General features: G+C 50.3%; 2 protein-coding genes across 5 annotated transcripts in view; one reads left to right on the top strand and one right to left on the bottom strand.

Moving 5' to 3' along the window:
• Positions 1 to 8,167, top strand: part of ZBED4 (zinc finger BED-type containing 4) — a 34,130-nt gene extending 25,963 nt beyond the window's left edge. The window contains exons 3-4 of one of the 2 annotated variants that reach the window (XR_006353230.1): positions 2,973 to 6,965; positions 7,668 to 8,167. Coding sequence is in view for 1 of the 2 variants with exons in the window: in XM_043966166.1 (XP_043822101.1) it covers positions 3,342 to 6,860 (3,519 nt within the window). In the remaining variant the exon portion in view is untranslated. Of the gene's footprint in view, positions 1 to 2,972 lie in introns of both variants that reach the window. The other variant, XM_043966166.1, reaches the window with a different exon arrangement.
• A 1,347-nt stretch (positions 8,168 to 9,514) lies between these two features.
• ALG12 (ALG12 alpha-1,6-mannosyltransferase) lies at positions 9,515 to 25,372 on the bottom strand. 3 transcript variants are annotated; one of them, XM_043966168.1, is made up of 14 exons: positions 25,124 to 25,372; positions 21,863 to 21,981; positions 21,159 to 21,399; positions 20,911 to 21,043; positions 18,153 to 18,326; positions 17,682 to 17,876; positions 16,312 to 16,415; positions 15,748 to 15,971; positions 14,764 to 14,933; positions 14,569 to 14,644; positions 13,800 to 14,409; positions 10,244 to 10,426; positions 10,050 to 10,130; positions 9,515 to 9,611 (listed from the first exon to the last, which is right to left on the bottom strand). In XM_043966168.1, the coding sequence occupies exons 3-11, from the start codon at positions 21,318 to 21,320 to the stop codon at positions 14,178 to 14,180; spliced, it is 1,470 nt and encodes a 489-aa protein (XP_043822103.1). In that variant the 5' UTR covers positions 21,321 to 21,399; positions 21,863 to 21,981; positions 25,124 to 25,372; the 3' UTR covers positions 9,515 to 9,611; positions 10,050 to 10,130; positions 10,244 to 10,426; positions 13,800 to 14,177. The 3 variants fall into 3 exon arrangements, with proteins under 3 accessions (XP_043822103.1, XP_043822105.1, XP_043822104.1); XM_043966170.1 differs by having other exon boundaries at positions 21,863 to 21,978; XM_043966169.1 differs by lacking the exon at positions 10,050 to 10,130.
• Between the last annotated feature and the right edge of the window lie 138 nt (positions 25,373 to 25,510).

Here is a 25,510-nt window from a genome sequence, read left to right as displayed (position 1 = left end):
GGGCCAGCGCTTTATCCACTGCGCCACCTAGCTGCCCTGACTTTTTTATTTTAAATAGAATTTCTCTCTCCATCTCCTTCTGCTTGGTTTTCTTGGTATATAGAAATGCTGATGATTTATGTGGGTTTATTTTATATTGTGAAACTTTGCTGAAGTTTCACCTGATTTGGGGGGGGGGGCGGGGGTATGGGGGTTAAGTGACTTGCCCAGGGTCACACAGCTAGTAAGTGTCAAGTGTCTGAGGCTGGATTTGAACTCAGGTCCTCCTGAATCCAGGGCTGGTGCTTTTTATCCACTGCGCCACCTAGCTGCCCCCACAGGCAGTATCTCTCTGCAGCAGATTGGATAAGTTTGAAGGTATAGGCATAGAGGTGATTATTGAATCCACGTGGGCTGAGATCACCACGTGAAACTGAACCATTGACCCATTCAGGGAGAGACAGAGAGCGAGGCTGTAGGGAGACAGTGCAAAGAAGGGGACGCCCAGAGTTAGAAACCCACAGACAGGGAGACTGAGGCCTGCAAAGGGCCCAGCACTTGGCCCCAGACTATCCAAGTTGGAGTCTTGGCTGGGGGACCCAGGGAAAGCAGCAGAGCTTTTCAGGCTCTCTGTTTCTCCATCCTATAAAGTGAAGCTAGAAAGCTACATGCCCCTGATGTCACCATTTTATTGTAAGAAAACTATTTAGCAAATGCTGAGATGGTGTGGATGTAAATGGGAGCAAGTCTCAGTGTTGACCTACTTTGACTACCTAGTTCTGACCATCGCTGCCTCTTAAACTTAACGCCATTGTTATATTAAAACACTACTATTGGGCAGCTAGATGGTGCAGTGGTTAAAGCACCGGCCCTGGATTCAGGAGTACCTGAGTTCAAACCCGGCCTCAGACACTTAACACTTACTAGCTGTGTGACCCTGGGCAAGTCACTTAACCCCCATTGCCCCGCAAAAAAAAAAAAAAACACACACTACTATTATTTTAAATTTCATCTTCAATTTCTGATCAAAGATGGATAAGTCCATTTGGGTTTGACTCATGGGGATAAGTAGGCTCACTTAAATTTGCCTTGTGGTTAGGTTCTTTGATCCTACTCAGAAAATATCCCTTTGCCAAAAGGCTTTCTCTCATCATTGTCTGTTTTCTCTGTTTCTTCTAGACTCTCATTCCGATTCATGACCCCTGTACTTATCTGATCCCTCCCTTCTCTCTGTATTCTTCATTCTCTCAAAGCTCCCAAGGTATCTGTTCTGGAGTCTTCCCTCTTGATGCTTTCTACCACTGCCTTGTAGGTCTCCCCTATATGTTCCCCTTTGCCATTGTGTCTTCCTTCCAGAACAATTCTGTCACTAGTATTAGGCTTCCCTATTTTTTTTTTCAGCTGTAACTTTAGGCATCAAACATGGTTTTTGATCTTTTTACAGGAGATTGGGGCTCTTACCATATTAAATAAAAATAGTTTTTATGAGGTAGCTAGTTGGAGTAGACTTTTATGTTTGTTTTTGGTGGGGCAATGAGGGTTAAATGACATGCCCAGGGTCACACAGCTGGTAATTGTCAAGTGTCTGAGGTTGGATTTAAGCTCAGGTCTTCCTGAATCCAGGGCTGGTGCTTTATCCACTGCGCCCCCTAGCGGCCCCCAAGAGTAAACATTTTCTAAAACGATAGTGTGAGGTTATGATATGAATAAAGTTTCTCAACATAAATTAAGGCATTTGGTGGCTCTTGTATTTTCAGCGATTACACTTTCAGTACATTGGGATGGGAATTGTTTGCTTTAGTGGTGTCGCACCTCGAATGAGCGGGGTTGGTTTCCTTCACTTAGATCTCTCTCCAGAGGTTGGGGTTTTATCGGGGTTTGTTTGGTTTGGTTTTTAGGCCTTCTTTAATTTTACTGTCTCTTGGCCTGTTTCAGTCTTTGCCAATAATTAGAGTAAATTAAGGAAAAGAAAGTTACGTTTAGGTTATCATTCTTTTTTTTTTTTTTTTTTTTGCGGGACAGTGAGGGTTAAGTGACTTGCCCAGGGTCACACAGCTAGTAAGTGTCAAGTGTCTGAGGCCGGATTTGAACTCAGGTCCTCCTGATTTCAGGGCTGATGCTCTATGCACTGTGCCACCTAGTTGCCCCTAGGTTATCATTCTTTATTTTAGGAAGCTCTTGCTAACATCTCTGGTCAAATTTTTGTAGATTGAGGTAGGGCATAAACCCTTGATCAGAATGTATGTTTGGGGGTTACTGGTATCGTTGCTTTCTCTCCCTTTCTTCAGTGGATTTTTGAGTGTTTGGTATGATGTTCCTTTTCTTTTATTAGGTTTTTTATTGGTACCTTTTGTTTGGACAAAACACTACCTAATCTTCCCCCCCCCCCCCCTCTCTCTCTCTCTCTCTCTCACACACACACACACACACACACACACGCACTCTCTCCCCCCCACGTAGATACACATGCACGCACACACATCCTTCCCAATAAAACAGGAGAGTCAAGTCAAGTTGCCTAATGATGTGCTTATGACTGACAGTACCCATCACTTTCCAGTTTTGTAGTTTTCTGTTTGTTCACCAGAAGAATGTGGTTTTGTTGCTTTAGTCATTTGGGACCAATATTGTCTGTTGTCTGACTTGAGTGTGTTTGCTTTATAGATATCATTTGTGGTCATTATGTTTGTATAATATTCTTTTGGTTCTGCTTTCTTCATGCTGCATCAATTCATACACATCTTCCCAGTTCAACCATGAAGTGTTTAAGTTTAAAGACTCTGTTCTTAGGAAAATTAATGACATATGAATGCTTCTTCATAGGCTTTAATGGGAGACAAAAAGTTAAAATGGAAGAACGCTTCACCTAGTTTAATTCTCCTTGGTAGTTTGGGGGAATTATATAAGAATTATGTCTTGTACATTTGTTGTGGAACAGATTTTAATGTTTGATTCAATTTAGTATTTAATTTGATTTCATCTTTTATTTACAGGTGATACAAAAGGATCGTGTTTACATTTTCAAGATGAATGGGATTATGACTTTGAGAAAAGAAGCTAAGCCATCACTGCCCACATTTATGTTGACAGCATGGAGCACCTAGCACTCCAGAGGTTCGAGAAGGGTGACTTCAGTCCTGGGATGATCGGCTCCTGATGCAAAGTAGAGGGTTTTGTGAGTTACGTCTGCAAGCTTTCAGTAAGAGTTGACAATGAATCCCATTTGCACAAACGGCCACGTTACAAAAGACTGAAGATTGGATGCTTGTGCTTTTGCACAGACTCGGTTATTTGGATCAAATCGTACGCCTAAGTTATTAACGTACAATGACACAGCCAGAATAATCACTCTCACTTAGCTCATGGATAAGAATCAGGAAGCGTGTCCAAAAATGGATAATAGTTTTGTGTTAGATAAAATAAATTTTAAAGTAGAACCAGATAATATAACTAACCATAGTTTGGAAAGAATGGATTTTAAAAGTGAGCAAGAGGACGTGCGACAAGCAGACAGCAGTGATGAACAAGCAGAATTCAAAGGCAAGAGTTGTAGCAGTCGTCACCCTGGGAAACACTCTTCTCCTGACAATGAGGAGGATTACGGCTCTTTATTTTCACAGTATAGTAGCACACTGTACGATGTGGCGATGGAAGCCGTGGCCCAGAGCCTCCTTTCCGGCAGGAACATCAGCTCCCGGAAGAAGTCCCCAGCCTGGAATCACTTCTTCATCTCTCCTCGGGACAGCACCAAAGCGATCTGCATGTACTGTATGAAGGAGTTCAGCCGGGGCAAGAACGAGAAGGACTTGAGTACCAGCTGCCTGATGAGGCACGTGCGCAGGGCCCACCCCACCGTGCTCATTCAGGAGAATGGGAGCATGCCCAGCATCGCCTCCTTCCCATCCCCATCCTTGCTACTCCCTCCACAGCCTGCAGACGTCGGCGACCTGAGCACCGTGTTGTCCCCTATCAAGCTGGTCAAGAAGATGGCTTCCAAGATACCCTCCCCAGACCGTGTGATGGAGGAGTCCGGCTCTGCCGTTTCTTCTGAAGAAATGTCATCCGACTTGTCCATCTCAGAGAAGTACAGCAAAGAAGAAGCACTGGTGGGCTCGTCTCCACACCTGCCTGGTGCCCAGTATGACGACACTGTGGAGAATGCAGCCGAAAAGACTGTTCCAGTCCCAAAGAGCACTTCAGGTTCCAGAAGGAGGTCTGCTGTTTGGAAGCATTTTTATCTGTCTCCTTTAGATAATTCTAAAGCTGTCTGCATACACTGCATGAACGAGTTCAGTAGAGGAAAGAATGGCAAAGATCTGGGCACGAGCTGTTTAATCAGGCACATGTGGAGAGCCCATCGTTCAATTGTTTTGCAGGAGAATGGAGGTGGCACAAGCATCCCCCCTCTTTATTCTGCTCCTCCCACTCTGTTGCCTTCTTTACTGCCCTCAGAAGGAGATTTGAATTCTGTGGCATCTTCTCCAGGAAAGGTGGTGAAAGAGTCGCCTTCAGCCTCCTCTTCTCCTGATAGGCTCACGGAAGACATCCATTCTCATCTCAATCCTGGAGACACTTTAATGGAAGACATGTCTGTTCTGTCGTCCTCAGATGATGTGGGTGAGGCTTCCTTGGTGTCTTCTCCCGAGAAACAGGGGGATGGACTGAGTACCTTAATATTTGAGCCGGGCACTGTTTTTCAACAAAACAAAAAGATAATGAAAAGACTGAAGTCAGAAGTTTGGCATCATTTTTCGCTGTCTCCCACGGACAATCTGAAAGCAGTTTGCAGATATTGTAGTTGTATGATTAGTCGTGGGAAAAAGGGGGATGTCGGTACAAGTTGTTTAATGAGACATCTGTACAGGCGTCACCCAGAAGTGATTGGGAACCAAAAGAGCTTTATTGATGCTAGTTTGGCAAATTCTCCTTATGCCACTTTGGCTTCTGCAGAATGTTCCTCCTCTAAATTGACTGACTTGCCAACAATGGTTACGAATGATAATCAAGTGATCTTTCCTGTTAATAGCAAAAAGACCTCAAAACTGTGGAATCATTTTTCAATTTGTTCAGCAGACTCGACAAAAGTAGTGTGTTTGCACTGTGGGCGTACAATAAGCAGGGGGAAGAAGCCAACCAACTTGGGTACCAGTTGCCTTCTAAGACATTTACAACGGTTTCATAGCAACGTGCTGAAAAATGACGCCTCAGAGACAGTGTTGCCCTCTGCTGCGGAGATACGCGTGCCCCTGAGCACGGATTTATTAGCATCATCGTCCTTGGATGAAACCAATGAAAAGTTTTCTGACTCTCACCCAGTTGCCAAAAAAATCACGAGTCTTGTAGCAGAAATGATTGCACTTGACCTTCAGCCATATTCTTTTGTAGACAATATTGGCTTTAACAGGCTGCTCGAATACTTGCAACCTCAATACTCTTTACCGGCGCCGTCGTACTTTTCTAGGACTGCAATCCCGGACATGTATGATAATGTGAAGCAGATCATCGTTTCCCATCTTAAAGAAGCCGAAAGCGGCGTGATCCATTTCACCTCTGGGATCTGGATGAGTAGCCAGACTCGGGAGTATCTCACTCTCACCGCACACTGGGTCACGTTTGAGTCCTCAGTCCGGCCCCATTGTGAAGACTACCACTGCTCCGCACTTTTAAACGTGTCCCAAGTGGATTGCGATTACAGCGGGGTCAGTGTTCAGAAGCAGCTGGAATACTGGTGGGAGGCCTGGGTCACTTCTGTCGGCCTTCAGATTGGAATGACCGTGACTGATAATCAGAGCATTGGGAAGACATTAAATGAAGGGGAACACTCCAGCGTGCCGTGCTTCGGTCACACGATTAATCTGATCGTCAGTGAGGCTATTAAAAGCCAGAGAATGGTCCAGAACTTGCTTAGCATTGCTAGGAAAATCTGTGAGAGGGTACATCGGTCAGCAAAGGCAAAGGAGAAGCTCGCCGAATTGCAGAGGGAATACGAGCTGCCCCAGCACCATCTCATCCAAGACGTTCCGTCCAAATGGAATACGTCCTTTCACATGCTTGAGCGCCTCATCGAACAGAAGAGGGCGATTGATGAAATGTCGATCGAATGTAGCTTCCGAGAACAGATTAGCTGTGACCAGTGGGAGGTCATGCAGTCTGTGTGCCATGCGCTGAAACCGTTTGAGGCTGCGAGTCGGGAGATGAGCACACACATGTCCACACTGAGCCAGGTGATCCCAATGATCCACATTCTCAATAGGAAAATAGAAATGTTATTTGAGGAAACAATGGGCATTGACACCATGCTGAAGTCTTTGAAAGAAGCAATGGTAAGTAGATTATCCTCTACCCTTCATGACCCAAGGTACATTTTTGCTACTCTTTTGGACCCTCGTTATAAAGCTTCCTTATTTACAGAAGAGGAGGCTGAACAGTACAAGCAAGATTTAATCAGGGAACTAGAAATTTTGAGTTCTACCTCAGATGATAAACCTGTTTCCAATGGGTGTGATACAGGTTCGCCATCTACAAACTCTGCTGGAGAGGACAGCCTCTGGTCACTTATGGCCAAGCTTAAAAAGAAAGATCTAAGAGACAAGAAGAAGCTGCCAGAAGAAATGGTGCTCGCCTACTTGGAGGAAGAGATGCTTGAACACAACTGTGACCCCCTAACTTACTGGAATTTAAAGAAGTCATCCTGGCCAGCCCTGGCCAAGCTGGCCGTCAGGTTCTTGGGCTGTCCCCCAAGCATTGTTCCTTCCGAAAGACTGTTCAACAGCACATCCAACGAAAGCGGCAGCTTCAGCCAGGCCAGGCTCATGACGGAACACTTCGAGAAGCTGATCTTTTTGAAAGTCAATCTTCCCTTAATATACTTTCAGTATTGAATGAACGAATGAACAAGCTGCCAGGTTCCAAGGATCTGACGCCTCCTGGACATTGCTCCACCTAGGGGCCATGTATGACATCCAATCAGGGACCCTGATTCCAAGGTTAGCGCCACTCTCCAGCTTTCAATCCAGTGTCTACATGTGCCTTATCCATAGTTCTTCAGGCCAGATGGTGTATATATGTTTTTTTTAACAAGTCCACACTAGGTAGTCTGTCTTGTCAAATTATCAAATACGATGATTAGGTTTTAATCCATAACTGTAAACTTTTAAAGGGGTGGGGGGTGTCAGTCATTTGTTTTAATGGAATGGTAAAGAGAGAGAGAGAGATGTACACAGTTTGACTCTGTAGTGTTTTTTTAATTCAATTATGTAAAACCCATGAACCAGGTACTGTATTTTAGTTAAACTTTGCTCTTAGGGCAACCGAGCAGCTTTTGGAGCTGTCCAGTGAATGCTGGGTTTCAGAGGGGGAGGTCAAAACTATCCTTTCCTGAGCAGTCACTGACTGCCCGCTCTCAGATACTTGGAGGGCGAAAACAGACGAGACGGGGAGAGCCGCTTTCTAGTACAGAAAATTTGTAGTATTTGAACACGCAACTAAAGTTAGAGGTATTATGGAATATCTGTTATACAGGGAGCTCTAAAGAAACTTCCCATTGGCTTTTTGTGTTTGTTTTTGTGTTTGCTTTTTATTCAGGTTTTCCATTGTCCTTGAACTTCAGAAATATTCTGAGTATTTATATAAGCTGCTTGGTATTTTCACCAAGGTTTGTGAATTCATGCTTATGTTATTTAACACAGTGCAGAAGATGGAAAGGAATCTACAGCAGAAAGGAGTTCAGTGCATTGATGGGGAAGCCTTGAATATCCACTTTGTGGATCCAAGCTAGGAAGCTCCTGGTGTCAGATCAAGCGGTGGTTCCTGAGTCGATTGAACATATGCATCAGAATCTGTTGTAGAAAACTGATTACTGTATTCCCTTCACAAGAATAGCCTTATAGACGTGGGCACTGCTTAGTGGGACAATTCAGCAGGCAGGCAGGAGGTTTAGAATCCTAAGACATCAGAATAAAGTAAAAACAGTCAGGTTTTCCTTTGAACAGTATGTTCTCAATATTATTTTTGTTTTAACATCTAGAAAAGGGGTCAATTTCTCATTTCAGTTTTTAGATGAAATATTTGGGGGGTAATAAATCACTCATTTGCCTATGAACTTTTAGAAAAGTTGTAGTTTTGTTAAAATACTGTACCTTTGCCTAATCTAATTTTTGCATTTACTATGTTTTAGTGTATTTATAAATGGTGAACTCAGTTTCTGAAATTAAACCTTTTATTTGCAATTTTCTAGTGCTGGTGAACCCTGACTTTTTATTTCTAAGTGCAAACAATGTGTAAACTTTTTTTTTTTTGTATTTTTTTAGTGAGGCAATTGGGGTTAAGTGACTTGCCTAGGGTCACACAGCTAGTAAGTGTTAAGTGTCTGAGGCCGGATTTAAACTCAGGTATTCCTGACTCCAGGGCCGGTGCTCTATCCACTGCGCCACCTAGCTGCCCCTAAACTTTTAACTATTATAAACTAAAATATTTTACCCCATCCACATAGTCCCATAAAGTCTCACTTGATTCCAGATTGAAACCCAGAATGCTCTGCAGTTAGTTACCATTCCCTGTTAGCTCTCTGGGCAAGGATGCCCCCAAACCAGTAACTGTCCACTCGGGAGGGGGGCGTCCTGGGCTCTGGAGCCTGCCTCAAAAGCCCATAGAATCAGGTGACATTCACAGCTTTGTGATGGGGACTGTTCAGCTCCTTTAGTTTCCATAGCTGTCTTGTTTATTTTTTCATACTTCAGTGATTCCTCGCCCATTTGATAGGGAAACTCTTTGTTAACTTCATCTCTGGGGAGCAGAACTGAAAACCAGCTAGGGTTTGATGGTACCAAAAGGCGCGCTTTATTCAGAGACCCTCAGGCCTTCTCTCAGAGCCTGTTGTAACAGGCTCCCTTCCCCACCTTCCCAGTCACAGGAGCAGGCGAAGCAGTGAGGCAGGAGTCAGGAGAGTCAGGAGCCTGGGGGTGGGGATGCAGCAAGAGCTGGGCAGTGATGGACCGAAGCCCTTCATCCTCCAGTCCCGGGAGCATCCAAGGGTCATAGCAGAGCAGCTGAAAAGCCAGGGCTGCACTCTTTTGGCTGGGAGCCCCACGGTAGAATGAGGAAGACTGGTGAAGTCCTGCTTCTGACGCCCACCATGGTCACTCCCTGATTCTCCATGTCCCAGGGGGAGGGAGACCCCAGAGGGGATGCCCCGCGCCCCACCCCCACCCCCCTGCGCCGGGCCTGATGCCGCTGTCACCCTGACAGACAGGCTTGGCTTGGGGACGTGGCGCAGGTTATGGTGTGTGCATAGGCACACTCTTGTCTAGGGCCTCCCTGATGTGGCCTTCCTCACCCAGACTGGTCGGCAGATTGGCATCTGCCGTCATCATGTGGCCTCCATGTCACAAATAAACACGTTGGGACAGGCTGTGGACCAAGTCACAACCCTGCCAAAAGCAGCTGGTACCTGGCACCCTAGACTTGACTATCTAGACAACTGCAAATTAATACAAAATCTAAGCCAGCCCAAGGCGGGGGACCAGTGACCCCCAACCTGGAAGACTGCTGCTCGGGCCCAGATCTCCTGTGGCTCAGCCCACCTCAGTGGCATGCACCAGCTGGTGTGGAGGGCAGAGGCACTTTGTTGGTTCCTGTTAGAATAAAAAAAATTTTTTAAACACTTTGATGCCCCCCCACCACCACCAAAAAAAAAAAAAGTAAAATAGCTGATCTCCAAGGTCCCCCTACTCAATTCGGAGACAGAACTCTCGCTGGAAGGGGCCTCAGTGGGCATCTAGTCCAATGTATACCTCAAGAGGAAACCCCACTAGTGCACACCCAAGTGGTGATCCCACCTTGCCTGGCAGACCTCCAGGGAGGGAGCCTACCACCACCACCACCTGAGGGCTGCCACCCATTAGTCCTGGTTCTACTTCAAGACCCCCACTGCTCTCTGGAGACCCTCCAGTTGATAGATAGCCTTCCTGAACTGTGGCCCCCAGAGCTTGACTGAAGACGAGGTCTGCCTAGGTCAGAAGACCTTCCAAGGTACAAGCATGGAAGCCGTCCTGTGCTGCCCACTCACTGACCTGAAATCGACTGAACCTGTTCTTTTCCATGGCCTTCCCTAAATAGGTCCTTCCCCTTATCCCTATCCAGAGGGCCTTCCCCTGTGGCAAAAAAATAAAAAGGAGTGGGGGGGAAGCAGTCAAAGTAACCTGTCAACACCTTAATGAGTCTGAAAGGCTGTGCAAATCAATCCTTCACATCTGTGCTCCCTCACCTGCAAGAAAGAAGGTGGTTTTCTCCATCCCTTCTTCAGGTGTATCCGTTGTCTTGCTCAGCTTTGAGTTGTTTCCATTTATGTTGTTGCAATCATGTACTTAGTTTTCCTAGTTGAGGTCACTTCACTTTGCCTTCGAACCCCAATTGTCATACTTCTCTACGGTCTCCATAGTCATCATTTCTTAGGGCACAGAAATAGTTCATTACATGCATGCACCATAATTTGTTTAGCCATTCCCCAATTGATCTGCTACCAAAAAAAATGGTATCATAAGGATTTGGGGGTAAGTGGGACTGACATTTTGGGAGGTACATACCTGGGAGAGGGAATCTCTCAGTCAACAGGAAGACATTTTAATTGCATAACTGTTAGGTTGCTGACCCACCCAACCATTGGGTTAGCGTTCTCTCCTACACATGCAAACATGGTAAGCATGTCTCTCTTTAACATTCGTACCAGGGACCTGGCAGAACAGAACAGATCCTGGGGCATTTCACTAGAGACTTATTGGCATTTTACCATTAATAGTTCCTCATTGAGTGCAGCCACTGAATCGATTCAGAATTAATTTACCTGCCTTATCTAACACCAGATCGACACCTCTCTCAGAAGCATAGATAGTGTGGGCTATTTTAACTCATTCTGCATTTATCTAAAGTCTAGGCAGGCTGTCTCAGCATTCTTTTAGTCAGCAAGTCAGAGAAGAAAATATTCTAACGAGCTGTTCTGGGCAAAGCCAGGGTAGATACTCCTGAGACCCACAAACAAAAGCAAACATTTATTAAGCACCTGCTACATGCCAGGCCTTTCCTAAAAGCTTTGATTTGATCCGCCCAACAAGCCTGGGAGGGAGGTGCTGTTCTCCTTTTACAGTTGAGGAGATTTCCCCAGGGTCACAGACCTACTAAGTGTTTGAGGTTGGGTTTGAACCCAGGTCCTCCTTACTCCAGGCCCAGCTACCTCTCAAGGCCTGTCTTTTCTACAAGTTAATTCACGACTTTGATCAGGACAAGAAGGGCGGCTCATTGGCCTGTGACTTGAACAGTCTTGTCTTTCAGCCATTGCTGACATCAAGTTAACCGTCACAGCTGAAATCTTTCAGGACCCAAGGCAGGGCTTCATCTCAGCCTCATCCAAGGCCGCTAGATGCTCTCTTCCCGCCTCATTGCTCATACTGGGGGGTCAGCTGGCTGGTGGCCATTTTGGTTCTTATTTCCTTGACAGAAAAAAGACAAAAGCAGTGACATCTGAGCTGCTTTGCCCTCTGTTAGCTCCCATCTCACCCACTGCAGACCTAGCTCTTTGTTTTAAAAGTCATAGGGGAGAACAAACAAAAACCCAAACCCACCCCTTGTTAATGTCCCTAGCTTCCTTCAGCTCATTCTGAGTTTTAGGACTTGTGATGGTATTTTTAAAAGTAGACTTATTAAATTTTTGCATTGATTAAATCTCCCCAGAGAATCATCCCTTATAACAAAAAAGAGAAAAAACATTTCAGTAAAATCATTCAATGCAACCAAAAAAAGCCCCTGACATCACTGTTCCACACCTGCAGACCCTCACCTCTTAATAGCAACTGGGAAAAGGTGTCTTCAAATATCCCTGCTCTCAAGATGTTTTCTTTTTCTTTCTTTTTTTTTTTTTTGGTGAGGCAATTGGGGTTAAGTGACTTGCACAGGATCATACAGCTAGTAAGTGTCTGAGGCCAGATTTGAACTCCAGTCCTCCTGAATCCAGGGTCGGTACTTTTTCCACTGCACCACCTAGCTACCTTCCTTCTTTCTGATTTTGAAACATTTCAGGCATGATGTCTTGAACTTTGTTTTTTTCTGTTTTGCTATAGTCACTGTATATACAGTTTCTGTGGCTCTGCTCACTTCCCTTTTTATCAGTTCATCACATCTGTCTGACATTTCTTACCACACAGTACTTTTCCATTACATTCATATCCTGCCCTGTTTAGCTGTCCTAAAGTCTGTGGCCATCTGCTTTTTCACTTATCTTTCACGTATTTGGAGTTTTTTTTTTTAAACCAATAACCTACATAGGATTTGTGCCCAGCAGTGAAATCTTTGAGCTGAAGGCCATGAGCCCGTTTCACCACTTTACAGAACTCCTATGGACAGCTCCACCAGCCATGCATCGGTGCACTTGTCCTTACTTGTCCCCCAGCATCGACCTTTTCCATCCCTTTGTCCCAACTCTGTATTCATGGGACCACCATCCTTTCCAGGCCCTATCTCTTTAAGCCGTTGCTGTGCCCCCTGTGCATCCACACTGGTCTCCCCTTTCCTCTTCATCACAAGTGTTTTCTTTGGGCTTTCAGAATTAGAATCTTGAGCCCAGACTGACTTTCCCTGTAGAACTTTGCTGCACAGGGTCCTGCCTCTTCTCTCTCCTGTCTTGAGCATGTATGGTCTGCCCAGTTTTCCTCCCCTTGGCACAATTCTAGGAGGGAGCAGTCCTACACCTTCTCCAAGGCTTTCACGATTTCTACACCAGCTTTCACTTCTTCTTTGTGAGATTCACATCCAGAATAGTTTCTAGTTTCCCCTTGCTGCTTCCTACACTGTTGTTAAAAAAATTAAATTGTGATTCAAGCAAGCTGGGCATCGGACTAGTTGCGCTCCGGCTTGCTCTGAGTAGTTGGTACTCTGCATCACTATTTATCATAACCTATGCCAGGCTCCTGACGTTTCCTGAACACATCTATTTACTCTGTACCCAAAGGGTCTGTAGTCTTACTGGTCTAAGAGGTGTGTCCTGTATCCCTCAAGCCAAATTTATGTAACAGATGCCCTGACACTATTGTCTGTTAGATGAAAACCCATCTTTGGGTTGCAGAATTAACCAGGGAAGGATGGGAGGGGAGAGGAAAGGAGCAGCGGGGAGAGACAGAGAGACTACTGAACTCTGTGGCTCCTTTCTCCTCTAGGGAGTACAAGCATAGAGGGGATCCTAGAAGACAGGAGAAGGATCAGGCAGGCTTTTGTCTGACAGCCAGGCTACGGCTGACAGGCACAGACAAGGCCAGATCCCAGTCTGCTGCCTCCCAGGTGTTTTCAGCCACACCCCAAGCCACACGGGAAGGAAAGCTTTTCCCAACCTCCCTTAATGCTGTCAGTTCCCCTGTCCCCATTGATCCTGTATAGACTGTGTCTTGTTGGGACCTAGCTGTTGGCCAGTCGTCTCCTTGAGAACCAGGGCTGCCTCTGGCCTTCCTCTGCGACGCAGGGCGAAACACAAAATAGCGTGACGCAGGCCTGCCTGCCCAGGCTCCGGGATGGCAGCACTCCCCCCTATCAGCATGTGACGTCCCCATCGGCCCAAGCCCTGGGGACACGGCCCATCTTCCCAAAGGGAGGCCTTGGCCCACCCAGCGCACTGGCAAAGCTCAGGGACGGAGAGTGCCCATTTCTCAGACCATGATACCCAGATAAGGTACGTGGGGGGGGGGGAAGGCCCCCACCCCCACAAGCGGCCCCACCCTGCCTGCTCTCCCCCAGCCCCCACCAAAACCCACTGCGGACACCGACTAAGAAAATTCCTTTACTTTGGCTCAGTCCGGCCGCCGCCGTCTCCTAAGTTGTGCTCAGTGAGGACACACATCATGGGGACAGAACCAGGCTCCAAGCTCCGCTCCCGGGGGGGGGGGCCCCCAGCATGACTGGCAGGCCACACCCAAGAAGGGAGGCAGCTGTGGCCGCAGCTCGGGCCCAGGGTCAGCGACCCTTGCCCTCTGGGGGACCACCCTGCGAGGCTCCGCGTCACTCTGAAAGGGTTTTATTGCAGATACTGGTGCAGGCCCTGCCCGGGGAGGGGTAGAAGAGGAGCTGCAGGCTTAGGGAAGGAGGCCTGTGCCCGGGCAGCCACTGTCTGTGCATCACTGAAAGTCAGCCTGAGGGGCGGGTGCTCTGGGCCCTGCTGCCCCTCAGGACGGCCTGAGCAGTCTCTCCAAAAGCACAAGCTTGGTTTTCAAGTTCAGGTCAAAGGGAGGTAGTTTGGTGAGGTTCAGCTTGACCCCCGTGGTGCCAGCGATGTTGGCCAGCACACGGTGGGTGGTCTTGTAGTGGGACAGCTGCACAGGGTCCATCTCGAGGAGGAGGTGCGTGTAGGACATCATGGGCCCCGCCCCAGGCTGCAGACCTTCCTTTTTGTCGTACCTGGGAGGCACAGAGGAGACCCTGTGGTGACCGCCCACCTGGAAGAGAGCTTCCATTCCTCCCCACAAACCAGGGAGCCTCCCACTAGAGCAGAGCCAGGGAGCTGGGTTCAAATCCCAGCTCTGACCCTGACCCCACAAGCCCCGGTGGATTACATACTTCCAGTCATTGTTGACCTCTAAAAATCGAGAGACGCCAGTCTGCGCAGCGGCCACGTCAATGTGAAGCGCCACATCTAGGAAGAAGCGGGGGGAATGGTGGGTGAAGACGGCCAGCCAGAACATATCGCGGCAGAGCCGTCTACCCTCCTCCCCTCCCCCCACGGAGTCTCCTCTGTGCCACGGACCCACGGACCTGTTTTGGGGGGCACCAACTCGTGGAGCTTTTGTATGGCTGCCCCTCCAGGGTAGTTAAAGTGGGAGACGTAAAGCGACGTGGCCGAGTACGTGGCATTTATCAGGAGGTGGGCCACAACAAGGAGAGAGCCAAGCTTGTATAGCCAAGACTTCCTGTAGTTGTTTAGCCTGAAAATGCAGAAGAAACACGGGTTTTACAAGTCAATTTCAGGGTGCCAAACCCCCAAGAGCTCAAGGCACTGCAGGGGCACGGAAGGAGAGACGGGCAGAGCAGCAGCAACTTCCTAACAGGAGGCTTCCTCTTGAAATCTCTGCCTTGACTGAAAACATCCCAGCAGAGCGTGAGCCCTGCTTCCCCTGCCCCGGTCCCATTCACTCTGCCCCAGGAGCACGCCATTTACCTGGGACCCTGTTTTATGACTCAGCCACTCCTCCTGGAGGGCCCAGGGTGCAGCAGGGCAGGGTGACCCTTGCTGTCCACCCACACTAACCCCCAAGGCCTGAGGGGAGAGATGGGCCAATGGCTACTCCAGAATTCCTGCTGCCTTCCGAATCATGTTCCCCCAAAGAACAATGGGTGAGGGGCCAGGTCAGAAAATGTGCCAGGATGCACGTGCAGAAAATCAATACTGGAAATGGTCTCCTTAGTTACAAGTGAGCATTGCCCTCAGAGGGAAGAGGCACCAAAATGAAAAGAATCCTGCAGGGAGTTTTCATGTGGATGAATCCAATTAGGGCATTAACAAGGCTCATCAATACCAGGGGACTCCAGCCTGGCTCTGTTTGCAGAGATACCCACACGCCACCCTGGCTCGAGAGTCTACTACCTGCAGAGGCTGATGCCACTTGCAAGGAGCCAAGGGTCGAGTCCTCTGCCCAATCCTAATGTCTTCTGAAACATACCTAAACGTTCGTCAGCCACCAACCCGGCAGGGGCACAGCCCCAGAGCCCAGGGGTGACAGCCTTTCTGTGGATACTCACATGCGTGAACAACCTTTGGCTGCCACAATGTTTAAGACCGGAAACGTGTACATGATGAAGCGCAGCTCCTTGTGAGGGAGGAACGAGTACAGGAAGATGAAGCCCACCGCCGGCAGGATCAGCAGCCGTGTCCTGCGGTCCCAGACCCCCAGAGGGATGAAGAGGACGCTGCAGCCCAGAGCCCGCGGCAGAACCGAGTAAAAATACCACAGGAAGGGCGAGGTCTGCAGGTGGGCAGCAGTCAAGGAGACGGTGTGGGGTGAGGGTGTCTCTACAGGGGGCATCCCTGGCCTTACCACCCCCAGGCCACCCAGGGAGGCTCCCTCTCCCATGAGGATGGGCAGGGCAGGGCCTGAGGGGCGGCCTGGGGAAGGCCCCTGCCCAGGGTCATATGGGGCCACCTCTACTCTCCTGAAGGCCGGCTCTGGTCTGCAGGGCAGCGGGTACCCAGCTATACCTGCCTTCCTAATGGGGGGCTTCCCTCGCTCCCCACCACTGATGCCCATCCCCAGGAGCCTGAGGGACAGCACCCAGCCATCCTTCTTGACTTGTCTTAAAGGATACGCCCCAGTCTGAGCTTTTGTTCAGAACTGTGTTGTACCACAGCACCTGGCCCTCTGGCCACAGAATGTGGCGCCAGAACATGGAATCCACAGCCACCGTCAGTCCTGGGGGAGGAGAGAGGTCCCATCTCCAGTTATAAAAGTGCCCCCAGCCTCCGGGAACCCCCAGCAATGCACTCCCTTCCCGCACCAACAAGCCTCCTACAGACCTATCAGGACAAGGAAAGCGGGCCCTGCCCTTGAGCAGTTTAGTCTAGCAGGTGACCAAACACAAGAGGGAGCCGGCAGAGGAGGCCAGCCAGGGGCCCATGACGGACGGAGCCCAGGAGATCACTCGGACTAGAACAAGGGGAGTGAGGGGAGACAACACAAGGGGGACTCCGGGGCAGCCGGGGCCAGGCCAGCAAGGATGGTCTTGTCGTGCCCCGATCGATGCCAAGGAAAATCCCCATAGGTTTGTCAGCAGGGGCAACTTGCCGAGGCTACAGTGCAGTTCTTTGGAGAGGTGCGCGGGATGAAAAGGTGACTGGAAGGCTTTGGGGACAGGAGGAAACGGGGCTCTGACCTGCGCTGCTGGACTTGGGAGGCAAGAAAGGGACAGAGCCGTGCTCGGACCTAACAAGTCTTGGCCACTGATTGGATGCTAGATCCTTGACACGGAGCCCAAAGGGACCTCGGAGAATCTCATTTTATAGACAAGTAAGCTTAGAGGGGTCCCGGGCCCTGTCTTTGCACTGGGCCACACAGCAACATGGCATGTGTGGATCAAGAAAGAACGACTAAGGGGTAGCTAAGTGGTGCAGTGGATACAGCACCGGCCCTGGATTCAGGAGGACCTGAGTTCAAATCTGGCCTCAGACACTTGACACTAGCTGTGTGACCCTGGGCAAGTCACTTAACCCCAATTGCCTCACCAAAAAAAAAAAAAAAAAAGAACTAAGACTGGACCTCCATCTAGGGGACTCAAAGTCCTGTCACCCAACGCCTGGAAAAGGGGGGTCAGCCCCTAGGCATGCACACTTCCACTTGTCAAGTGCGTCCCACTCTTCTGAAAAAATTATAAAACAAACTCCCACAAAGACCCCAACCTACAAAGAACATCAGTGAGGACTATCTAGGACTGCCGCGGTGTGGCTGGCTTTCTGCTTTGTGAGTGCACGGTGACGTTTAGTCTCCAGCTGTCCTGTCTGGGCCTCGGCTGGCACACAATGGCCACACTGGCACATCTGTGGGCATGCCAAGGGAGACGCTCATGGACGGCCACTGACCCATCCCCAGCTGGGCTGCCAGGGCAGCGCTGACCGCCCGGCCACGCCCGCCATCCTAGGACTAAGTGACGGGGAGGAAGAGGGGGAGGGGCAGGGGTCTCACCCAAGCAGACGATTCCGGCAGGAGCGGCGTGGCACAGCACCTTCAGCACGGTGACCTTCTTACTTAACAAGGTTAACAGCAGCATGAGGCCGAGGAAGAGGCACAGTTCTGCCCTGAAGACAATGATGGCGAATGCCGAGAGCCAGATGAAGCGGCCCCGCTGCTGCTGCATCCAGGCGGTCAGGGCCAGCAGCACTGCAAAGACACGAAGACGGCTGTCCGGGTGTGACCCTCGAGCCCTCTGGCCTGGGGGGTGACACCCGGCGGCTTTCCAGATGGTGCCACAATACAGGGCAGAAGCCTGACCCTGTCGGCGAGGAAACCCCCAAGGACCATCCCCACCATGCTCCCGAGGGCCTGCCCTGAGCCTGGGCAAGCACCGAAGACCGATGGGGAGCCTCTAGGTGGAGATATCCAGCACCACCTGTCTCTCCCTCACAGTCACAGGCCCCGGCCCGTGCCCCCACATACCCACGGGCAGCGCAAACACGTTGGGCAGCGTCCGCGTGCAGTAGAACATCAGGTGGAACTGGGAGGCCGTGATGAGACAAAAGACGGTGGCCACGGTGGCCCCCAGTTGTCTTCGGACCTCCTTCTGTAGCCTCCAGAGTCCATAGATGACACCGAGCCCGAGGATTCCTCTCACTGCAGGGGCGAGAAGACGAAGCCTGTCGGTAATCAGCAGCATTGACAGCTACAGGGTCCAGCTGGGCCAGCGACATGCCCGGGGGAAGGGCGTCTGTCACACTCAGAGAAGGTGGTGGAGCCCACCACCAGGCCTGGCCTCTCTCGAGCTCTGCACCCACAACAAACCTGATCCCCTTGACCCTCATCCTCACTTTACTATGCAGACAGCTCTCCGCCAGGTGCGGGAGGTCCGACAGCAGGACGGCTTGGCCTCCCTCCTCATCCTGTCGGCCAGACCCAGCTTTCAGAAGCATGGCTGACACTGGGGCGGCATGAAGCCCAGAGGAGTGTTATGGGGGAAAGACCCCAAAGGAAGACCAAGGGGGGCCATCCGTTCCCGCTGGGGAATGCCCGGGTTACCAGCTGGGTGCTGCCCCCACGTTTCCCCTTCCCCAAATGACCCAAGTCCCATGATCCCACCTCAAGGACACCTCTCGCACATGCCCCGTGTCACCTTTTGCTCAAACTTCAACTGTTTGATCGGCCACCTTCCTGTCTCAACCATTTCTCATTCTTCCCAGTCTCTCCAAGCTCACACCGCGTGCCGCCATGGCTTGTGCTCACACGTGCCACTGGCTTCGAAATATTGCTTCCTTCTCTGTGACAAGTTAAAAGCCAGTCTGCTCTGCCCCTACACAGGCTTTATTCTGCACCCACGGCCCCACCACCTCTGCGATAAAAAGTGGCTGCAGCTACGCTTTCTCAGGCTTTTTGGCCTGTACAGTTTTCAATCTCATCTTCCCCGACGGGAACATGCTCAGTAAGTGGTCTTCACGTGGCCTTCCAGGAGATCATGGATCCTGAGCTAGGGGGTACCTCCAAGGCTACCTCAGCCTGGCTGCCATGCCTGACCCCTCCCCCTAATCTGCACCTGTCCAAACCCTGCCTGACCAGTCTCAGCTCAAATACCACCTCCTCCAGGAAGTCTTCCTTCCAGCTGGTTTCTCTGGCAACACCTTGTTCAGGGCCATCAGACCCTTTCCATCAGCTGCCTCACACTGCGGTCATAAGCCCGAGAGGGTCACACTCCCTAAAGTTACTCGGCACTGGGCACGAGTGCACCCGCAACAAAGCAGAACCATCACCAACCCTAGAAGGATGCCAGGCCAGCACCCTACACGACACCTGAAAATGTGTGGTACGAGACTCTTTGAATCTCACCTATACCCACAACAGAATCAGCACAAATGGCCCCACTGGCCGTCCGCATTGTCACCTGAGGCAGAATGGGCTCGTGGTGCCCATTTACCACATGTAAAGGGAGCTTTAGACAATGGATATGGCACATCCCAGAGGCCATACAGAGGAGAGCTGCCTGATGCTGCTTTTCTTGAAAAGGCCTTGACTTCAGCTGGTCATAAGAATGCACAGATGCCTGTCTTATCTGCCCAGTGTGGGTTTAAGCTTGCCAGGCATGTCCCTGTTGTCTGCTCAGCCTCAGTTTCCTCATGTGTAAGATGAAGGGGCTAGACTACCAGGGCCTCTTCCAGGTGAAAGGAAGCTGCCACCACGGGCTGACCCCACCTCAGAGCTCAGTGACTTCTGTGAGGCTGTGAGATGCACCAGCAGTCAATGGAGTGGCGCTCAATGAGGTTACTTGTCGAGGGGCTCCGGGAGGTTGGCTGCCACTCAAACCCACATACCACACAGAGTATTAAATGCTAACAGTCCTCATGCAAAAGCACTTCTAACAGGCAGAAACAAAGAGTCCCAAACTGGGAATGGAGAAGTCTAGTCTTATGCTCTCCGAGAAGGCAACCATGAGGAAGTGTCCTCACAGGGCTGCCCTCCTGACAGAGCGGGGCTGGGGAGAGCCAGCAGCACAGATGAGGCGGATCTACAAAGAAAACCTGTATCAGGAATTTGCTGCACCCAGAACACACTCACTCTTTCTTTGGAAGCGAGTGAACAAAGCTCTCAAGGGTCAACTGGAATGTCTGGTTGTGAGGAGGGAGAAAATGGGGGGATGGACACAGATTCAAAACTGCCCAAGACCCCCAGGTTTTCCAGTGTACGTAGTTGGCACTAGGATTCTGGGGGTCATCAGACCTGGGGGGCTGCCTTCCATGTTTCCCTGGAGTGGCCCACCGTGAAGGGATTATCTGAGAGGCCTCTGCATTCCACTCACTTCCAATCTTTAAATTAGGGAGAAGCTGCCTTAGCAGCCTGTCTGAGGACTCACCCGTAAAAAGGTGAACAGTGGCAGAGAACCAAGGAAGGCAAATCCTTGGCCTGAGTCAGTAATTAGGGAAGCCACCTGAATAGAACATTTCCAAATGTACCAAAGGCCTTTTCTTGGTCTGGCTTGCTGGTCTACTTGCTACAAAGGGCTGAATCCTAGCTAGAGCAAGATAGAACCTGCTTCAGCCAACCCAGAGGGAGGGAGACCCAGGACCAGCTCCCTCCCCAGCCCACTCATCACCACAGCGGCTGGCTTTTCTAGCACGGGGGCCGAGGCCTGGTGCCCATGCTGATGGTTCCAAGAGAAGGGGTTTCTGGGGGGTGGGAGGACAGCCCCTCCTGTGCCCTAAAGGCTCCTTACCTATCAGCTGAGAATAAAATTTGGACATTTCCAGCAAGGACAGCACATAGACGGCAGGGCTGGAAAAGGCTGCGACTACGATTGGCCCAAGAAACGTTCTTGGGACGACGCCAGGAAACTCATGATGGTCGTACTACAAAGAAAGGGGGCACAATTACCAAGCAGAGCATTTGTAAAGGGCGCCGGCCGCTGCGAGGCGCAAACACCGAGGCATCCGCAGGCGCCCTCCGCCCCAGTGGCCCACTCGCCTTGTCCAGGTCCCAGCGGTGGTACAGGATGTCATGGGTGGCCTGCAGGCTAAAGCTCTCCTCCACCTTGGAGTAGGGACAGGCGACAAGGTGGACGAAGGCGACGGCAACGAGCAGCAGGAGCAGCAGGGGCTGCCGCTTGGCTTGTCTCTTCCCAGCCATGGTACTGGGGGCAGGGGAGGCCCCTTCGGGCAGTGCTGGCCCAGCTGTCCTTCTAGGCTTGGGGAGGAGAGAGAAGGCCCTGTTTCAAGAAGACAAAGGAAAAACACTCAAAACCAAGTTGCAGCTGGACTCCATTAGCCGAATGCTGACCTGAGGCTTTGTCTCCTATCTGACCCGCACATCGCTCATTCCAGAGAGAGACACTTCAACCTCAAAACCCGAGATTCAGAATTCTGAGCAAAGAGAACGCAAAAATAAATCAATAAAACCCCAGCCCACAGCATGTCTAACACCATTTGGGGTTCAGAGAATGCTTGCTCGTTGGCTGTCACTGGCCCACAGTCCAGTATGGACACTTTACAAGAGAAGCCAGAGAGACCTCACCTGCTAAGTGACAAGAAGCCCCAGAGCCACACAGGGAACAGCTTCATCTCTTGATCTTGGACCCAAATGACCAGCATGGCTCCGTGTCCACAACCACATGCACCTCACTGGATCTCAGTAGTGACACGGGTGTAGGATCGGCAAAGGCAAGGACTCACCAAATCCCTCAGTGGCCTGTGACTAAGACCAGCTCCTTCCCCTCTGTTCTTGTCATCAGATGGAGGTCAGCACAAACAGGAACGGGCCAGGGTTCTTCTTGGTCCTCCCCAGAATCCTGCTATTTGGGAGAAAAGCACCCTGTGAACACTTCTCCTCAGCCCTGGCCAGCTCTCATCACCGGACAGGTCTGGCATCCCACCCCAAGGGCACTCAAAGTACAGCAAAAACCATCCACAGGGAACAGACAAAATTTCAATTCACAATCTCATGCCAATACGCCTCCTGTGAGCCCTGTCACTCCCAGAGAAGGGCAGCAGGACCAGAGGCTGCCCAAGATGACCGTGGGCAGAAGGAGACGGAAAATTTTTCTCTCTCTCTCTCTGAATGTCTTAGGGGATGTTCCACACTGGCCACTTCTGTCCTGCCCCCTTCTCCCTGATAAAGATTTGTCCAGCCCTGTTGCCCACAGAGGGAACCTTCCATTTGTGAAGTGGGGTCACAGAACACAGAAACCTCTGGCTTGAAACCTAGAAGACCTTCACCCAGGAATAGTCACGTGCTGCTCTAAGTAGGGAGAACAATTCAACATGACTCCAGAGAGAGGGTCTTTGTGGACATCAGCCATCTCTGATTACGGATGGCTGAAAGTGACTTTGGAGAACTAAGAGCAGAGTTCAGAGGGGTTTGGTCACCATTCTGGTTTATTCACAGACTAATACACTGCTTCTAACCTTGAGGACCGAATCAGTATGAGGTGAGGAGAAAAACCAAAGGTACATTTCTAAATGGCAAATACCATCTCAAGAATCACACTGCAAATAGTGGCAGACTTGAGAATCTGTTCAATTATTTTCCACCAGATGGAAAGTCTTCATTATCTGAAGCCAATTAGACTCAAATACCAGGGGCTAAGTAGTACTATCTTGAAAGGCTTTTCTTGGGGATGAGGTGGCAGTGGGGAAGACAACAAAAACCAGAGTGGCAGCACAGGGACACATAAAATAAGCACTAAGATAAGTTGTTAAAAGTCTGAATGCACAACGAAGATGGGATATGCCATGGTCTCCTTAGGGTTAAGAACATTTAAAATAACAGTCAATACAATAAAATCACATCAATACAATTCTCTTATAGACTGCCCCAAGAGGTAGACACTAAATATTATTAACTCTGTTTTACAGATGGGGAAACTGAGGATCAGAGAGGTGAAGTGACTTCTTCTTGGTCACAGTGCTAGTAAATAACAGAGCCAGGACCTGAACCCAAGTCTTCCAACTCTGACCTGAGTGTTCTTTTCACTTTGCCAGGCTGCAAGAAAAAGGGAAGGAGAAGCCATTCCGCAGTCTGTCATCAACAGGATTAAAGTCTTCCCTGGCTCAGTTGGAATCCCCCCAAATGCTGGGTCAGAGGCCAACAATAGAGAAATGGGATGATAGGAAATAGGGGCAATCTTTGAGAAATGGCAAACAGGAGGCATGGAGGAAGCTCCGCCCCTTAAAATTATGTCCCAGTTACTACACATAGTCAGCCTGCTGGTGTTGCCTGGAGCAATTCTAGGCTGGATCACTAAATACTTAGGGCTTAAAAAATAAGGAGGCAGCCCTCTGAGCCATGGCTCTGGCTACCTTAAAAATAACTTATAGCAAGGTAATCTTGCTTCTTCTTTGAGAGTTTGTAAACCCTATTAAAAGACTGGTGCCAAGACCTGTCCATGTCACCTCTGCAGCATCTCTTGTCCATGTCACCTCTGCAGCATCTTTGTCCATTTCACCTTTGCAGCATCTCTTGTCCATGTCACCTCTGTAACATCTGTCCATTTCACCTCTGCAACATCTTTGTCTATTTTACCTCTGCCGCATTTTTTGTCCATTTCACCTTTGCAACATCTCTTGTCCATTTTGCCTTTGCAGCATCCCTCCCCCATTTTACCTCTACATCATCTCCACAATGTGCCCACCTTCTCTCCTCGGATCCTGCCCCCAACCCTGGTGCTGGCCCTCATCATCTCACACCTGGCCTACTCCAACAGCTGCTAAGAAGTCTGCCTAGCTCCAGTCTCTCCCCACTCCTCTACTGTCCAATCAGCCACTAAAGTGATTTTCCTAAAACACAGGTCTAACTAACCAGGTCACCCCCTACTCAATAAACTCCCATGGCTCCCTACTGCCTCCAGGATCAAATATAAAAATCCTCTGTCATTCACAGCCTTTCATAACTTGGCCCCTCTTATCTTCCCAGTCTTCTTACACCTCCCTCCCTAGCACATACTCATCAATCCAGGGACACTGGTCTCTTGACTCTGGGCATCCTCTCTGGCTGACCCCCTGCCTGGGACGCTCTCCCTCCTCCGCTCCCACTACTGATCTCCCCAGCTTGCTTTAAGTCCCAATTAAAACCCCACCTTCTACGAGGAGTCTTCCCCATCCTCCTTAATTAAAGCCCCCTGCATGGATTATCTCCAATTCATACTGTACACAGCTTGTTTGTATGTAGCTGTCCACATGCTGTCTCCCCCACTAGACTTTGTTTGCATCCCCACTTAATGGCACAAGGTTTGGCAAACAGTAGGTGTTTAATAAATGCCCCTCTGCGATGAGCCACTTACTGGAAACCTGGAGGTCAAAATAGGATCTAACTATGGGTTTGCAGTATGCTTTTAAAAAGCCCTTAAAAGTCTTGCAAATGGACTTTCTAAACAATGGGAAAAACATAGTTCTACAAATTGCTCTCCTTGGGAACCAGAACTTGCAGAGGTCTGGGCCCCCGGGGGCACCGCAGCTCCTAGCCTCTGGCCACCTCCATCTCTTCGTCTGTGAAATGGGGAGAATTAATATCACTATGGGAAAGACCCCAACCAAATCTCGAGCCCTAGACTGGGGGGAGGGGACCAGCTCTCATAACCAGGGCAGGACACCCCTCACTAGGCCCAGCTGTCTGACCAGGGACTGAGGCTGAGCCCCCTGTTGGGGAAAGAGATCGGAGTCCTGGGCAAGTCACGTCACCGCTGCCTGCCTGTTTCCCCCCTCTGTAAAGCGGGGATCATAAAAGCCTCATCACGGACCCTAAGAGTTAAGCGCCCCCACCCCCACGCCGGCCGCGGCCTCGAGTACGGACCGAGGAGAAGCCTCGGGGGGGGGGGGACTTCGCCTTTGCCCAGGCCGTGCTCCCGCCTCGGGTGCCGTCCCCGGCAGACCCCGCCCGCCACGTGTCAGTCCCAGGGCTCTCGGACCACCGCCCCCCAAGCCCCGCCCGGGCCTCACCCGCCGCCGCTTGGCTAAGCTCGGCCTCTCGCCCGGTCCGACTCCGTCCCCGGCACCAGCTCCAGTCCCTGCCTCGGTGGAGACACTCACTCTAGCCCCGTCGCGCTCGTCGCGTCCCGCTGGCGTGGCGCGGCGTGGCGTGGCGCGGCGCACGCGCGACCAGCGGCTAACGGTCGCGGAGGGGTTCCCGAGGGGCGGGGCGCTCGGAGAGTGGAGGGATCTGGGCTGGAGGAGCCCGCTGGAGGCTGCCCCTTTAAGAAACGACCATGACGTGACCCGCATTAAATATGGCCGCCGCCTAGGCGGGAAGCCGTAGCCTCTGCCCCTAGTCAAAATGACCGCCCACTATGACGTAACACAGGGAGCTGGGCGGGGCGGGTCTCGGGC

The sequence above is a fragment of the Dromiciops gliroides genome, chromosome 5 (genome assembly GCF_019393635.1).
Source record: "Dromiciops gliroides isolate mDroGli1 chromosome 5, mDroGli1.pri, whole genome shotgun sequence".
Lineage (NCBI taxonomy): Eukaryota > Metazoa > Chordata > Mammalia > Microbiotheria > Microbiotheriidae > Dromiciops > Dromiciops gliroides.
This window is presented reverse-complemented; position numbering and strand designations above follow the sequence as displayed.

Excerpts from the sequence above, each read along its gene's own strand:
- ALG12 (XM_043966168.1), bottom strand. The coding sequence starts at position 21,320 with ATGGCTGGGAAGAGACAAGCCAAGCGGCAGCCCCTGCTGCTCCTGCTG. Across the intron at positions 15,972-16,311 it reads ACAAAAGCTCAGACTGGGGC|ACCTCGCCCTTCCTGTGGTA; the intron begins GTATCCTTTAAG and ends GCCCACCTGCAG. Across the intron at positions 14,645-14,763 it reads GTTGGTGCCCCCCAAAACAG|ATGTGGCGCTTCACATTGAC; the intron begins GTCCGTGGGTCC and ends GCTTCTTCCTAG.